Consider the following 18157-nt stretch of genomic DNA (forward strand, 5'->3'; position numbering starts at 1 on the left):
TTATGTTGAGTGAAATAAGTCAAGCAGAGAGAGTCAGTTATCATATGGTTTCACTTATTTGTGGAGCATAACAAATATGGAGGACATGGGGAGATGGAGAGGAGAAGGGAGTTGAGGGAAATTGGAAGGGGAGGTGAACCATGAGAGACTATGGACCCTGAAAAACAACCTGAGGCTCTTGAAGGGCCGGGGGGTGGGAGTTTGGGGGAGCCGGGTGATGGGTATTATGGAGGGCACATATGCATGGAGCACTGGGTGTGGTGCAAAAACAATGAATACGGTTACGCTGAAAAGAAATTAAAAAATAATAAATTAACATTTCTTAGGTGAGTTCTAACTTTTAAAACTTGGATGTGTTTTGTTATGTATTATCTAATTTTCACTGTCTATATTTGTCATATAAACCTGGAAAATTATTCCAAGGTACACACATATTTTGATAAAAACATTATTTTGTTTCTTATTATTAATTTGGAGAAAGTAATTATTTCTTTTTGTGCAGACAGATCTGCAGTGGTTATATCTAGAATACTAGGTTATATATACAGTTGACCCTTGAGCAGCATGACCCAGTTTGAACTGGAGAGATCCACTTGTACATTAATTTTTTCCCATTAAATATGATACAGCACTGTAAATGTATTTTTCTTTTGATTTATTAACCTTTTCTTTAGCTTACTGTATTATAAAAATAGAGTATATAATACGCATAACATAAATGTGTTAATTGAATGTTTATATTATTTGTAAGGCCTTTTGGCCAACAGTAGGCTTTCAGTTAAGTTTTTGGGGAGTCAGAAGTTATACTTAGATTTTCAGCTTTGTGGGGAGGTTGGTACACCTAACTCCCTGTGTTGTTCAAGGGTCAACTGTACAAGAAACAACTTGAACACTGTTTTAGAGTGCTTCTGTTTCTACTGTCAGTATTATTTCTGCCTATCCTTGTGTGTTGCCTACAGTGTTCCTTTATATTCTTAACTGAGTCCTCTCACTTTAGTCCCTTGTCTGGCTTATATTTCATATTGTTGCCAGATTTTTTTTAATAGACATTTTTTTAGAATAGTTTTTAGATTGACAACAAATTTGAGCAGGAAATATAGAGAATTCCCATATACCCTTGCCCCGCACATTTACAGCCTTCCCCACTATCATAAACCAGAATGGATCTCCACAGAAATATTATATCCCGAAGTCCACAGTTTATCTTGGGATTTACTCCTGGTGTTGTACATTTTATGAGTTTGGACAAATGTATAATTTGACAGATGTGTAATATGAATTATAGAATATGTCTTACTCTACCCTAAGAATCTTTTTTGCTCTGTCATTTCATCCTTGCCTTTTTCAGAATGTCATTTGGTTTTATTTATTTATTTATTCATTTATTTTTCATTTGGTTATATTTTAATCTCCATGTCTTCATGACTTAATACCCGATTTCTTTTTAGTGCTTATTAATAGTCTGTTCACTATCTGTAGCACAGTTTATCGAAATTCATCTATTGAAGACATCTTGGTTGTTTCCATAGTCTGTCAGGTCTGAGTAAATAACATCCTTCTCTAAGTATCTTGGTGGACATAAGTGTTTAATTCACATAGGTAAACAACCAAGGAGTGTGATTGCTGGGACATGTGTTAAGAGAATTTTGTGTAAGAAAATGTCAAATTATCTTCCAAATTATACCATTTTGCATTCCTATCAACAATGAATGAGAACTCCTGTTAACTCCTTATCCTGGCCAGCTTTTGGTGTTGTTGGAAACTGACTCCCAAATTACAATTTTGTATCATCTTCTCTTTCATTCACTAAATGCAGTAAGCACACTCTGGTTCATGAATATGTTATATACTTTTATAGCTTTATCTCTCTCATTATCTGTGGTCAGCATGGAAGTTTTTTTATGTCCTTTTTTCTTTACATTTGAGAATTTTTTATTTGTTATGCAGAAACAATGTTTACTTTAAAATATTTCTTAATCTAGGTGTAGTATGGCTGTTGTTAGGTCTGAGTCTTGGATCAGTTTATTTTGGTACCTGGTTATAATACCAGTCCTACATGAAAGACTCATTTCATAAAGAATGTAGAACCAAATGTAAGAACTATGTTGGCTTCATTACCGACATTATGATGTTCCTTTTATAGTTTCCTCAGTCAAGTAGATTGAGGTCTCATTAAAATTGAGTAGTGACTTCCTGTATTCTCTGAAATCAGATGATCTTATAAGCAAAACAAAAGGTGCTGCATTTTTATATCATTTATTTGGTCAAAATCCTGGCCATAATGAGGTAACAAGGACTGAATTTGCCCTGCCGAGTTAAACGACTAGAAAACTGGACAAAGTACATGAAATAGTGGTTTCAGATATTAGACAACAGCATAGGACTGTTACCACTGAAGGAAGTTATCACTGAACCAGTAAGGAAAGCCCTAAAATTACGATAACCTATTGAAGTAGTTTACAGTCAGCCCGAAAGGAAGAAGTCCAGTAGAGCCCAGTTTTCCTGTGGAATTGCAGAAACAGGAGATAGGAGTTTAGGGAGGCCATGGCAGCTACAGTTTGTGGGGCAGAATTCCATAATGGAGGGAACTACACAGAGAGCACTTTGAGATCTTTGTAGAGCTTACCATGAAGCTTTGGCTGAGAACTGTGAATTAAATACCTAAGAAAGGAAACTCACATAGCTGGAGAAATAACTGCTGGAAAGCATTTGGCGAAACAGTTTCTGGAACTCACTAATAGTTCATGTTCCAACAAGCCACAGTGGAAAGACTTGATAAGGCATAGGACAGAGTCTGTAAAAGATTGTATCACCTTAGACTTAGGGCTTTGCATGTACCTTGGAAGCAGATGGAACTAATCCCAGAACAGAATTCAATACAATTTGAAAGAGTATAGCAAATTCTAGCAGCCAAGTGTGTAAAATACAGAATGTCCATTAGCTGATAAGAAAAATTACTGGACATGTAGAGAAATCCAGATAATAGCAACTTGTAACTAAAAGAGCTAGTCAATTCAAAAGATCCAGAAATGACAAGAGATGATGGAAATAGCAGTAAGGACATTAAAACAGCTATTAAAATTATATTCCTTGTGTTCAAGAAAGTAAAAGACAACGCAAGACTGATGGTGAAAGAAATGGAAAATATAAAAAGACCCACATTGAACTTAGGCAGATGAATTAATACAGTATCAGAAATGAAAAACATTGTGTGGAATTATCAGTTTACTGGAGACTACAGATGAAATATTTAGTGAATTGGAAGACGACAGCAATAGAAACTATCTAAAATGAACTAGAGGGGCAACTGGCTGGTTCAGTCAGTAGAGCACGCAACTTTTGAACTCAGCATCATGAGTTCAAGCCCATGTTGGGTGTGGAGCCTACTTAAGAAAAAAAAAAAAAGGCCTTAGAAAAAAATGAATTGAGCATCAGTAACTTGATGACAATATCAAATAGTTTTGTTTTGTTTTTTAAAGTAAGTTCCATACTCAACATGGAGCCCAATGTAGGGCCTCAGCTCATAATCCTGAGACCAAGACCTGAGCTGAGGTAAAGAGTTGGACACTTAATCAACTGAGCCACCCACATGCCCTGTTGAGTAATTTTATTTATGTGTAATTGGAGTCCCTGAACAAATGGAGAGAGAGTGGGGCAGAAAAAAATATTTGAAGAAATAATAGTTGAAAAATCTTGAGACTTGCTTAAACTGTAAGCCCAAAGATCCGAGAAGCTCAGTGAACTCAAAGCAGGAGAAACAAAAGAAACCATCTAAAGGAACATCATAACCTGTTCAGTGAAAAGCTGTGATAAAAAGAAAAGCATAAAGTCTGAATGAAAATAATTCTCAACCTTGAATTTTCTACTTAGCAAAATACGTTTCAGGAAATGTAGTAGGCAAAATAAAAGCTTTCAGACAAAATCTGAGAGAACTTGTTGTCAGCACACCTGTATATACTGCACGGAAAATGTTAAAGGAAATACTTTTTGGCTGAAGGGAAATGATGTTCTATGGGCGTTTGGATAAGTAGAAACTGATAAAGAATGCCAGAAATGGCAAATCTGTAAGTAAATATAAAAGACTTATTTTTTTTCTTTTTTTAAAATCTTGTCAATAACACCAAAACTCTTCATTGGGAAGATTTTAAAACTTTTTAAAAAAACTATACTATGTGTTGGTGTCAAAGTTTGTATGCAAATATAAGAATTTTTAAATTACTGAGATAGGACAAATGTAAAATGAGGGAAACAATTCTTAATGTTTTCAAAATGTTCTTATTAACCTGACATGCCTAAATCTGGTTCAAGGAATAGAAAAAATGTCAGTGCTTTGCCTAGTAAGCTTTGGAGATGTGCATTGGGAGAGATAACTAGTATCAGTCTGAGCGTTAAAAATTGGTGTGCATTAAAGTCTATCTTTTTGATTAAAATTAAACACAAAGTTCTACCCTTTTTCCACCCTCAACAGACGTTGAGGCCAGTATATTCTACCAGTATGTCCGTCCATGACTTTTATCTCTGTTAGCATCTTAATTCTACAGAAGATACACTTTAAAAATCTCTGCTGTCTTGAGCAGAGGGGAAAAAGGAGCTACTAGAAAGCATGAACCTGGGACACCTGAGTAGCTCAGTCAGTTAAGTGACTGCCTTTGGCTCAGGCCATAATCCCAAGGTTCTAGGGTGGAGGCCCACATTGAGCTTCATGCTCAGCAGGGAACCTCCCTCTGTCTGCCACTCCCCCTGCTTGTGTGTGCATGCTTTCTCTCTCTGGAAAATAAATACAAAAATCTTAGGAAAACGTGAACCTGATTACCCTACTACCTTTGACTCTTCAGTGACTCCCCATCATCTCAAGAGATACTTTTCAAATCTTAAGAATAAATTGTGACTGCTTATTCCTTGCCTCAGGCCACCATGTAGTTTTTATTTTCTCAAACCTGCTTAGTAGTCTCCTGCCCCCTATTTTCTCGGAGGTACCTGAATGGTGGCCATAGCGCGCTTCATAAGAAGAAAAACACCAACACTTTGGAGCCCAAGTTTTTCTCTTGCTTTTTGTTAAAAAAGTTTCTTGGATATAGCTTTCAGTAGCCCACTTCACTCTCAGGGACTTGTATTCTTGCTATGGAGTATGTATGAAAAGAAGGGAGCAACTGATACTTTGGAGTGCCAGACAGAGAGACATGTAAATGTGTAGGAGAGAATGTAAGTGAAGCTCTTAGACTTATAAAATCATTCAAATGGTTACCTTAATGTACATGTTCTCCCTTGTGATCCCAGTATCCATAGGAATGGCTGCTAAAGCCCAGGTTGGTTTAACACTTCTACTAATAGAGGCAGTGAATCTGTATTCATTTGCTTGAGGAACTTTTTTTTTCAGTTTCTATATCTGCAGGTGTAAAGGACAGAATTTGTCTTAATTTTCAGTTGATTCATAAGCAGAACCACATGGTACACAACTCCAGGCAGGAACTAAGCACCAATATGTTAATAATGGCATTATTGTTTTGTAATTAGCAGAATGGGAAGGGAGAGTTGGGCTGGTGGATGTTCCTCTTGAGGTTTTCCTGTCTCTGTGTCTGGCATTAAAGGGGGACAAGTTACTGTTGGTAGGAGAATGTATTCACATGCTAAGAATTCACTGCTAATACAGGAGACTACAGATTTTGAGGGTCTAGTTGGCTGATCACTGGGACTTTCAACCTAGCAAAATGAATTATGAATTGTACCCTATCTCCTTGAAAAAGTTACACTTTATTGACTATGTAAGATTTTGTCTCTCGCAGAAGGTTGTGTGACTGCTGTTGGTTACCACACAAAGGTCCAATAGCATCATTAATTCATTTGTTCAGTTACTGAACTAAGAATAAGGACTTTTAGAGTTGGATCTTTTGTTGTCTTATTCTTAATTGCTTAGCCATATATATAAAGGCTCGTGGCTTAACCACCATCTGCATGCTGCTGATTCCCTTTCAGTGTTTGGATTTGTTCATACTCATTGCTGCTTTGTTTGTATTTACTTTGTTTGCATTTCATACTTTCTGCCCATGTATGTATGTATGTATGCGTATATATATGTACATATATAAAAAATCATTTATATAAACTATAACTTATGAACTATTATATAAAATCATATATATATATAAGCTATATATAATTTTTAAAATAATTTCCTTTAATGGAAGATGTAGTTTTGTTCATTTGAAATAAATAGTTTTCTCCTCATTTTTTTTTTTTTAAAGATCTTATTTATTTATTTGACAGACAGAGATCACAAATAGGCGGAGAGGCAGGCAGAGAGAGAGAGAGGAAGCAGGCTTCCTGCTGAGCAGAGAGCCGATGTGGGGCTAGAGCCCCATGTGGGGCTCGGTCCTGTGACCCTGGGATCATGACCTGAACCAAAGGCAGAGACTTTAACCCCCTGAGCCACCCAGGCGCACCCTTTTCTCCTCATTCTTGAGAGATAATTTTACCTTACATTGAATTCTAAGCTGGCAACATAGGTTTTGTTATGTGATTCAACTATTGCATTGCCCGAAATGGAAGTCTTGAGGTCTTGTCTTCTTTATGTCTTTGCTTAGGAGGGTTCTCTTCTTCCTATGAGCCAATAAAAGGAATGCAGAGTAATAATTTAATGAAATTGAAATGTAATAAAAAGTTGTAGATTTTCCAGTGCAGATATTGGCTATGGATAGGGCTTCATATTATGGAGTGATTTGGAAATCAGTATTGAAAATATCTTTTTAAATTATATGCTGTGGAACTTTGGTATAGTACAGTTTAGTGTGGAATTAAAATCAAGATCTTTGTGTTTAAGACTCCTTTCATGGTAGTTATTGAGGTACTGAACTCAAATGCCTTTTCATCTGTGATACAATCTGTAGTACATAAACTCTTGAGTTGAGAGCTATGGCAGGACGCTATTATATTATGTATTTAGTATGCTTACCAAAAGGAAATAGTACTTATCTCTAATGTTCTACAAAAAATCCTTCCAGTTTGAACCTAAAAATAATCTTGACCTCTTAAGGAGTAGCACATTTTCTTTATTATACTTAACCCACACATGAAACAGATTTTTAATCAGATGTTAAACATGTATTAACAGTATGCAAAATCATTCAGTCTCAAAATTTGGAGGAAAGAAAAAAAAACTATGCAAAATCAGTATGTATATGTTAGGCAGCTGGCTTCTGCCAGTCACTAGGAAGATTAAATTTTTTTCTGTTTGTTTTCTTCCTGTTTCAAGTGATATTCTGACAGTTGCTAGTTGACAGGTTAATATGCAGGATAATGAGGAGATTGTAACTATTCAGAGACTTAGAAAATAAGCATAATGTGTTGACTAGAAAAGAGAAAGTGATTCCTGACCACAGAAAGAGAATGTGAAAAGAATGAGAGAAAGCATAACGCATTCAGGAAATAGCTATAGGTAACTAGAGGAATTGTGAGAAATCAAGCTAGAAGGGTAGCTTGGTACAGTTGTTTCCAGTCTTAGTGGCATATCAAGATTACCTGGGTAACTTTAAAAAATACACTGATGCCAAGGATCCACTTCCAGAGTTTTTATAGGGTAGAACTCAGGTTATATTTTTTAAGCTCTCCACGGGATTCTAATCTGAAGACAAAAAAAGAATCACTTGTGTGATTGATAAGGCCTTTCAGTGCTATGGCAAGAACTTGCATTTAACTATTTGTTTATATCTTGCCCTGTTCCAAAAAAGATTTAAAGTAGTGATAAGGGTTTCAGAATTTATATTATGTAAATAAAGTGTGTATGTGCATGTTTCATATAAATGTTTCAGTCATATTATGACTCATGGGACATGAACTTATTACTGGGTTTGAATACTTCCTGTTGCATTTGGGAAAAAAAAAAACCTCTAGCTTATAGTATAGTAGAGTCTCAAAAGAAGACTTTTCTGACCACATTAGCTTTAGCTTAGCCTACTAGGTTTTGAGGGATCTGGCCCTTCGTTGAGTTCTCTAATATATTCCATACTTTACTTGTTGATTTTGTGTAGTAGGGTCACCCACTCTATAATGTTCATAGAATGAGTTTTTTTCCCTCCCATTTACATGGTATAATATCCTTTCCTTGGAATTCCATCTTTGTCTTATACTCCTCTCAGAATTTTTTTTATTTAAAGATTTATTTATTTTATTTAAAGAGAGAGAGAGCACAAGTAGGTAGAGTGGCAGGCAGAGGGAGAGGGAGAGGCAGGCTTTCCACTGAGCAGGGAGCCCAGTGTAGGGCTCAATCGCAGGACCCTGGGATCATGACCTAAGCCGAAGGCAGCCGCTTAACTGACTGAGCCACCCAGGCACCCCTCTCAGAATCTTTTTATATGAGATTCCTTCTCATTTTTCAGATTCTAGGTTGAAAAGTCCAGCTAATGTCACCACCTTGACATAGCCTTTTATTACTCTAAAAGTAGATAATTCTTAGTATTGTCACAGATTAGTTTAGATATTTTGTGTATATTTACTTTCTCCTACATTTGATTAAACCTCATGGGGTGAAAGGTCTGTTTGCGCGCGCGCGCGTGTGTGTGTGTGCGTGAATTTTATTCAGCATTAGTGCTATAGTTTCTTGCAAAGTAAGTATATAATGCATAAGGTATACCCTATAACATAATTATTATGTAATTGGAAAGCTTTAAAAAACTGGTGTGACATGTTCAGGTATGTTTTTCTGAAACTGTGCTCTTGCTGTTTGAATACATGTGGTGGTGGTATGGGTAAAAAGGATTGGAATGTTTTCAAGAGCAAAGAATAGAAAATAGAAAATCTTTACTCAAACTGAAACAATAGGGGAACAGTGTCATATAATTGGAAGTCTAGAGGTAGGAGTCATGTGACCCTCCACCAAATAATTTCATTTTGGACCTGGATTATATCTCTCTCCATTAGTGTCTACCTTGTCTTCAGGTTGGTTTTTCTTCAGATCACAAGGATGCTACCTCTGACAATCAGGGCAATTTGATATCTTGTCCATTTAATAGGAAAGAGAGGAATATCTCTCCATAGCTGTGGAATTTAAGTCCTTTTCAGTTTCTTGGACCAATTTTGGGTACATGTTCAATTCAAGACCTGTAAGTCTTAAAAAAAGAATGTTGAGCACTTACTAACTTGTTATAATCATATGAAGGTAGCATAGATTTGAGTTAATCGACTATATTACCAGCTAGAGCTGTTGACACATAATTAGGCTCTACTATAAGGAAGGTGGCTTAGGTTTTATATTAGTACATCTTACTGACTAATTAAATCCCAAGGGTTGTGAGGATGGGGAAAAGAGGTATGACTTATAAAATAAAGACAGTTTCTGGGGGAAAGTATGTATAAGTTCAGCTTTTGACATGGAATTTGATATGAATATTGGAAATACGGGATGAATCTTGGCTGAGAGTTTGTGTTAAGCATTTATTTATAAGATTCTCTCTTGGAACTCAGCTGTTAAATGTATGGATATGTGTAATGTTGTTCAAGAAGATTGCTTAAAATGAGAATAGGAAGAGAGGTTAGCTTGAAGTCTTAGAATCTGTGCATATTTAAGAAGTTGTTAGATGAACTGGAACTCCTGAAGAAGATTGATGAGTGATTGTACAGGCAGGCAGAGAATGATCTGAGTGAGAACAACTGGAAAGGTTGTATGAAATATACACATATATACTAAATATTGAAGAGCTGTGAAGGGTACGAGAAATTACAGGGTCCAGATCCAGTAGAGGAGGGGAGCCCCATAAAGTAAGCCTGTCATTTGGGCCTGTGTTTCCTTTTGAGGCATTTGCCAATTCTGAAAGTGGTAGCTTAGCCTAGGAAAAGAACTTTAATTATAATTTAGGGTTTGAGAGACAAAATTTAGAGCCCCGAAAAAAAGGAGTTACTGTAGTAAACTCCTGGACTTTGAGTTGAGTTCCAAAGAGACTTCCTTTGATAGGAAGTGTGAAATGCCCGTAGAACTAGCTTTCAGAAGCACCAAAGCCCAACTGGTAATTGTCTCAGTCTGATTAAGAAGGTGATAATGGGATTTTACTGCACCTTAGCCTGACTGCCTGAAGCAAAGTAAACCTTTCGTCCCTGGAGCAGAGGACATACCTTAGAGTTTTAAATTATCTCTGTATGTTTTCATTTAAATGTCTCATGTCTCATAGAACAATAACCAGACATACTTGGGCATATAATACATGACTAGAAACCACCAACAACAGAAAATAGAACCTGGTCCACAGGTGTTTTAGATATTTGAAATACCAGACACAAGCTATAAAGTAACTATGCTTAATATACGTTTAGAATATTAAAAGATGTGATTGATAATTTTGGCATAACTAGAAACATGTAAATGCAATGTGAATGCAAGTATAAATGAATTTGTATAACTATAAAATATATGGTTGACCTTCAACAATGTAGGGATTGGGGTGCTGACCGACCTCACAGTCAAATTTTTTTTTTTTTTTAAAGATTTTATTTATTTATTTGACAGACAGAGATCGTAAGTAGGCAGAGAGGCAGGCAGAGAGAGAGAGAGGAGGAAGCAGGCTCCCTGCTGAGCAGAGAGCCCGATGCGGGGCTCGATCCCAGGGTCCTGGGATCATGACCTGAGCCGAAGGCAGCGGCTTAACCACTGAGCCACCCAGGCGCCCCTCTCACAGTCAAATATTGCCTCATAAATTTTCTTAAAGGTTTTATTTATATATTGGGTAGAGAGAGAGCATGCAAACAGAAAGAGGAGCAGAGGGAGATGGACAAACTAACTCTGTGCAGAGTGCCTGAGGTAGGACTTGATCCCACAACCCTGGGATCATGATCTGAGCGGAAATCAAGAGTCTGATGCTTAACCAACTGAGCCATCCATGTGCCCCTCCCATATAACTTCTGACTCACAAAAACTTAACCAATAGTCTACTGTTCACCAGAAGTCTTACTGATAATATAAACAGTTGACTACACGTCTTTTGCATTATATACTGTATTTTTACAATAAAGTAAGGTACAGAGAAAATGTTATTAAGAAAGTGAGAATGTTAAAAAAGAAGAAGTACATTCCTGTATTAAATAAATCTATATATGAAGGCTTGGACTGGTCAAACATGTTCAAGGTCAACTATATATGATATATATGTGTGGGTATATGTGGTGGTATTTTCAAAAGAAAAATTCCTGAATTAAAGCTTAACAGTGGGGGGAAAAAAGTTCTTAAGAGACATTGAATACAATGTAAGATTTAACATACATGTAATTGAAGATCCAGATTGGGAGGAGAGAAAAGGGACTGGAAAACATATTTGAAGATATAATGCTTTCTAGTCTTCCAAAAATGATGCAAAGCCAAAAGCCACAGAATCAATAAATAATATGGAGCCCTGCCTGGATATATACAAAGAAAACTACTCCATGCACTCAATATAGAGTGTAAAAGGAATGCCTTTTACAGATACCATGTGGGGGATAAGTATGTCACAGAGTAGGAAATGATTTTTTACAACACGTATAAATGACAAAGTACTTATATTCAGAACATACAAAGAATTTCTACAGATTAGTAAGAAAAAGCTTGCTAAAATGCAGCTAAGAGTGTTGAATAGATCAAACTATGAAGTTACTCAATTTCATTACTTATCAAGGAAATACAATTTAAAGGAAAGTAAGATTCTTACCAAAATGGGTGAAATTTTGAAAAGGAGAGTAACAATACCAAATGTTGGTGAGGATTCATATTAGGAGAACTCCTATACACTGTTGGTGGGAATGCAAATTGTTACATCTAATCCCGAGAATTTAAGTTGAATGTGATTTATACTGTATTACCCAGTGCTGGCACTCCTAGTTAAATATCCAGCAGAAATGTGCTGTGTGTGTGTGCCAGAGATTCAGATAAAGTTTATCATAGCATTATTTTTATTGGCTCTTACTTGGAAACAACACAAATGTCCATTCACAGTTGAATGGATAAATAAAGTATATTCACATACCAAGTAAGATAGTATGCAACAACATGAATCTTAGGATTTTATTGATGTAAACTTTAAATGTGCAAAAGTGATCTATAATGTTAGAAGACACCTTTGGGTAGGAGCAGTTGGGTAGTAATTGGGAACGGGTATGATGATAACTTATTGTGGCTAATGTTCAGTTCTTGGCCTGAGGGTGGTTATTCATGTGTATTCATGTGATGATAGTTTCTTAAGCTTTGTACTTAATGGTTCTGAAAGTGTATTATACTTGAGTTTAGGTTATTTCAGTGAGATTAATATGGGTAGATTTCTTTTGTCCTTGTTTTCTAAAAATGTTAGGAAAATAGATTCGATTAAAAAACATTGGTGGGGCACCTGGGTAGATGAGTTGGTTAAGCATCCAGCTCTTGATTTCTCCTCAGGTCATGATCTTAGGGTCATGAGGTTGAGTCCTACGTCAGACTCCGTGCTGGATGTGGATGGATCCTGCTTGAGATTGTCTCTCTCCTACTCTTTGTCGTTTCTTATACCACACCTGCTCGAGTGTGCGCTCACTCGCTCTTTCAAAAAAAAAAAAAAAAAAAAAAAAGCTACATTTTGGATTTTGGATAGTACTGTGTTTTTCTCTAACACATCTTTCAGTAACCTTTGATAAAGAATGGATTTGATTTTTCAGTCTGAATTTATGGTCTCAGAGCCCATTCATGCTTTGGTGCCAGTATAATTGTTTTACTTTTCAATTTTTTTAAATAATTGGAGTATAGTTGACACACCTGATGTTGCATTAGTTTTAGCGTACAACATAGTGATTCAGCAAGTTTATATATTATGCTGTAATCACATGTGTAGCTATCATCTTTTTCTATACTTCACTCTAGCAATATCATTCACTATATTCCTAATGCTGTGTTTTTCATTTCTGTAACTTATCCGCTCTATAACTGGAAGCCTGTGTCTCCCAATCATCTTCTCACATTTTGCTCATCCCTCCATACCCCTCCTCTCTTTGCAGCCATCATTTTGTTCTCTGTATTTATAGGTTTGATTCTGCTTTTTGTTTATTCAGTTGTTACTTTAAATTCCACTTAGGAGTGAAATCATAAGGTACTTGTCTTTCTCAGTCTGACTTATTTCACTAAGCATAATACTCTCTAGATTCATGCATGTTATCTCAGATGGCTTGATCTTATCCTTTTTTATAGTTGTATGATGTTCCTGTGTGTTTATGTGTTTCTGTCTGTATACAATCCCCCTCCAGTCTTCCATATTCATTTGTCTTTTGATGGACACTTAGGTTGTTGTTTCTGTATCTTGGCTATTATAAATAATTCAGTGATAAATATAGGACTCATATATCTTTTAAAGTTAGTGTTTTGGTTTTCTTTGGGTAAATACCTACTAGTGGAATTATTAGATCACACAGTATTTCCATTTTTAATTTTTTGAAAATTGTTTTTCTACTTTTATTCATGCAGTGGGGAACTGATTCTCATCTGTATTAACAAATGGATGAATTTAGTAACATTTAGTTTAGTGTAATATATTTTTATATTCTGTAGTAAATAAGATAGGGCATATTTCAGTTATTTTGCTGTATTTTGTTAGCTGCCATGTATTTTAGCTGCTTTCAGTAAAAATTTCTCCATACCCTTACCATAATTCTTTTCTCTATCTTAAGTTATAACTTACATACCTTACATATTTCTTCCTTTGGGCATTTGAAAAACTAACAAGGAGCTTTTTCTTTAAATTTCCTCTTGGTTTTGTTGAATTTCTAGCTAAACTAAAATTCTGTGCACAGTTGGATACCCACATACAAAAGAATGAAGTTGAACCCTTACCTCATGCCATATATAAAACTTGACTAAAAGTAGATCATTCACCTTAAATATAAGAGGCATAAAACTCAAACTCTTAGAAGAAAACATAGGGCTAAATCTTCATGGCCTTGGGTTTGGCAGTGGATTCTTAGATCTATGACACCAAAAGTTCAGATAACAAAAGAAAGAAATGGTTAAATTGTAATTCATTAAAATTAAAAAATTATGTGCACCAAAGGACATTATGAAGAAAGTAAAAAGAATATACCACAGAATGGAAGGAAATATTTGCAAATCCTATATCCAGTATCAGGAATATATAACGGGTTTAGTATTCTGATCTATAAAGAGTAATTACTACTCAGCAGCAAAAGGGCAGTCCAGAAATGGGCAAAGGATTGAAGTAGACATTTTTCTAAAGAAGATCAGCAAAGGGCTAATGAGCACATGACAAGATGTTTAGTATTATTCTTTATTAGGGAAATACAAACCAAAACCACACTGAGTTGCTTCATTCTCTCTAGGATGGCTATGATAATAATAAAAATGAAAAATAACAGGCATTGACAAGCATGTAGAACATATTCTACTGATGAGAATGTAAAATATTATAGCTGCTATGAAAAACTGTGGTACTTCCTCAGAAAGTTAAACATAGAATTACTGTGTGATCCTAAATATATACCCCAAAGAATGGGAAACATATTCAAACAAATATTCGTATGCAAATGTTTATAACAGCATTGTTCCTAATAGCCAAGAAGCTGAAAAAACCCAGATTCCCGTCAACAGATGAATGAGTTGTGCTATATACATATGGTGGATGTTACTTAATCACAAAAAAGAATGAAATAATGATACATGCTACGTTGAGAATGAACCTTGAAAACATTATGCTATAGTGAATTGAGCCAGACAAAGAATGTTACGCAATGTGAGTCCATGTATATGATATGCCCAGAATACCTAAATCTGTAGAGACAGAAGGCAGGTTGGTGGTTGCCGGGAGATGGGTAGTGGGGAACATGGGGAGTAATGAGACTCAGACTCTTCTTTTGGGGTATTGAAAGAGTTTTGGAACTTGATAAAGGTGGTGGTTGCAGAGCATTGTGAATTTACTAAGTGGCAGTGAATTGTTCACTTTAAATTGTTAGGTAAATATCACCTCAATAAAGGTAAATAAAACCTAGTACCCAAATACATTGTCATCATATATAATAAATCAGCATACTATTGTTGATTTAGTCATGGCTGTACCAGAAATGATGAATCTTAGTTTGATCAACTTTGATTCCCATGGATATTTAATTGTGTTTTTTTATTTTAAAATAAACTGCAGAGTTGAATTGATTTTAAGCTTTTAGTTATACCTCTGTAAAGAAGTATGTTCAGTTAATCAGTGAACTTCTGTTTAACCTTCATCATTTTCCCTGATATTTTATATAAAACATCTTTCTTAAAGAAACATTTTTTAGAGATTTAAGTTTTGTTGGCTATTATAAATGATACAGATGGCTCTATTGGCTTATAGTTAGAATTAGATGGTATAATTATGATGTAATTAAATGATGCATTGTTTACTTTGAGGCCATATGAAAGTGGATTTTTGTACAACATGATGACCATGGTTTTAGTAGACTAAGCTATGTTTTCAAATGATTCAAGGAAGCTATACATAAATGATTAAATGGAAATAATGGTAATTTGTATTTTCATTGTTGTCAGAGTAAATTAACTATTTTGAACCAGGGGTTTACCTAGGGCTTGCAATGTTTGTTCAAGATTCATAGTCACCAGTTTCTGATAGATATGAAATCTCATGAAATTATTTGTGGTCCTGTGCTAGACATTCTTTAAAAAGACCTAGTAAGTTTTGAAAATTATTCAGTATTGCACTTGAGGGTACTTTTGCATATATATGTGTTAGATACATTTTTGCTGACTGCTATTATCATAAATATCTAGTATGTGTGCACCTTTGTCAATTTAAAAAAATCCGTTTCGCCCATTCTTCTACCCACTTCCCCTCAGGCAACCACCAGTTTGCTCGCTTGTGTTTAAGAGTCACATGTGTGTGTTTTAATATTTCATCTTAGTTCTTGAAAGATCAGGAGCCAAGTATGTCATTGTATATAGTACCATACCTTTTTGGTGATAAAATTGTTTTTATTAACATGGCTTAAAATCGTTCCATTGTTTATTTCCAGCATATTTTCTTATCTAGTTGATAGAATTATTAATGGTGTTAATAAACTGGAAAAAATGAAATTGTGTTAATATATTCCTAGTACAATTGTGAGGATTATAAATACAGGCCTGTAATTTTCTCATCTGTGACTAGTCAGATTAGCCTGTTTTTCTTAACATTTGATATTTTTCTTTGTCATTGTGATTATTTTTAAATATGTATGTTAAATGTCATAAGTTTACTATACATCAGTCTCAGAAAGTGGTCTGGATTTAGGTATAGATAACACTTATACTCTCCTATGCTTAGAGAAAAATCTTATGTGATTATATTTGAGTAGTTTACCGCCCGTAAAAACAAAGAATGCTGGGAAGACAATAAGAACTGGGCATTATTTGTTGCTCAGAAGCTTATTGTGATCCTCCTTCCCACCAAAGTAAGCTTTATTTTAGATATTTAAACTTATTAAATTACAACTTTAAAGTGAACACAAACAATAATGACTCTGTTTTACACATTTTCAGTCTGATGTTAGCTCTAAGAAGTAGAAAAACCTAAATAATTTTGATTGTTAATGACTTATTAAATATTTTTAAATAACCAGATGAAAAATCAATACTGGAACAGAAACCTTCTAAACCAGCCGCTCCTCAAGTCCCACCAAAGAAACCTACTCCACCCACCAAAGCCAATAATTTATTGAGATCTCCTGGAACAATATATCCAAAGCGACCTGAAAAACCAGTCCCTCCGCCACCTCCTATAGCCAAGTAAGTTTTACCTAATTTTAAATTAGGTCATTTTAATTTCGGTAACTTAGCTAATTTAGTTTATTGGTTACCTGCCTTTGACATAAGTGGCTATACTGCTTTTCTAAATGTCAAAATAATTTTTGAAGTATTTATTTTTCATATTTTTTCTGTAGACTGTAATGACTGTCTGTTAAATGATTTATATTCATACTAGGTATGAATATACACCTAGTAGGCTGTTTTTACATTTCTGATTTTATTGTGATTAGTCTTATTGTGGAGGTTTATGTTTATGGAAATAATTTTGTGAAACAGAAAGAAAACTTACTGTGCTATAACATCTTCAGTGCCATTAATTCACATTGTTAAAAAATGGTTATGATTCACATACAAGTGATTTCTCCATATGTTTGATTTTCTCATTTCAGGATTAATGGGGAAGTTTCTACCAATTCATCAAAATTTGAAACTGAGCCGGTATCAAAACCAAAGCTAGATTCTGAACAGTTACCACTTAGACCGAAATCAGTAGACCTAGATTCATTTACAGTTAGGAGCTCTAAAGAAACAGGTAAGTTAACATGTAGAAAGGTGGTGCATTTAAAAAAAAGTTGCCAATCCAGTTTTCAGAAACTATTTAAGAAATTTGTGTATGTATTTTATGTGTGGATAGATAGAGTGGAAATTAATTAGAATTTGTTTAAAATCTATGAAACCAAAATAGAAAAATAGAACTAGAAGAAGATAAATGTGCAAAATACTTGATTCATATAAGGACTAAGAAATGGATTAAAAGATCATCCATTTATCATATATTTTGTCCCCTCATAATGGAAAGTCCATACTACTCAGGCAGATAGGAATACATTTTAGTTTTAAAAGTTTAAGGATAGAGAGAGAGATGATCGTAGATTATCAATAGATCAATAGATTATCAATACCAGCACTAAATTATATTGAAGATTATTTTTACTTTTCTACTTTATCTCAAGATACTTTTGTTTTTAATTCAGGAAAATACGCTTTTTAATGACTCTCTCTCTTTCTTTCTCTGTGTATGTATATTAGGAGGCTTTATTTCTTTAGTTACATATTGTTCTTTAAGTTTTAGGACTGATTTTTCAACCCATCAATCATCTTTGTCTCCTGGTCTTTTATACCTCTTAGTTGTAAAATGGAAAACCTGAAACAGGGAAGTTTTGATAAAGGTCTCAATATTAAAAGCATAGCACAATCATTACCATTGTAGTAATGATTATTATATACTACCTTGCATTTGGTTTTAGGGTTTTTTTTTACATTTTCAGAGTACTTTCTCATATATATCCTTATTTTATCTTAATAGTAACTCTAAAAGGCAGATGCTATTTTGCTTTTAAGGAAATTAAGCTATAGACACATCAAGTGTCCAGGATGACATAAAGCAGAAGAGAA

The 18157-nt window shown here is 34.8% G+C and overlaps 1 protein-coding gene across 1 annotated transcript in view; it reads left to right on the plus strand.

Annotated features, from left to right (window-relative positions):
- CD2AP (CD2 associated protein) overlaps nucleotides 1–18157 on the plus strand; it is a 141280-nt gene that overhangs the window by 101595 nt on the left and 21528 nt on the right. The window contains exons 12-13 of the mRNA XM_082729733.1: nucleotides 16576–16741; nucleotides 17152–17294. Coding sequence (XP_082585859.1) covers nucleotides 16576–16741; nucleotides 17152–17294 — 309 coding nt within the window. The remainder of the gene's footprint in view (nucleotides 1–16575; nucleotides 16742–17151; nucleotides 17295–18157) is intronic.

Source organism: Mustela nivalis, assembly GCF_964662115.1.
Source record: "Mustela nivalis genome assembly, chromosome: 5".
Taxonomy (NCBI): Eukaryota; Metazoa; Chordata; class Mammalia; order Carnivora; family Mustelidae; genus Mustela; species Mustela nivalis.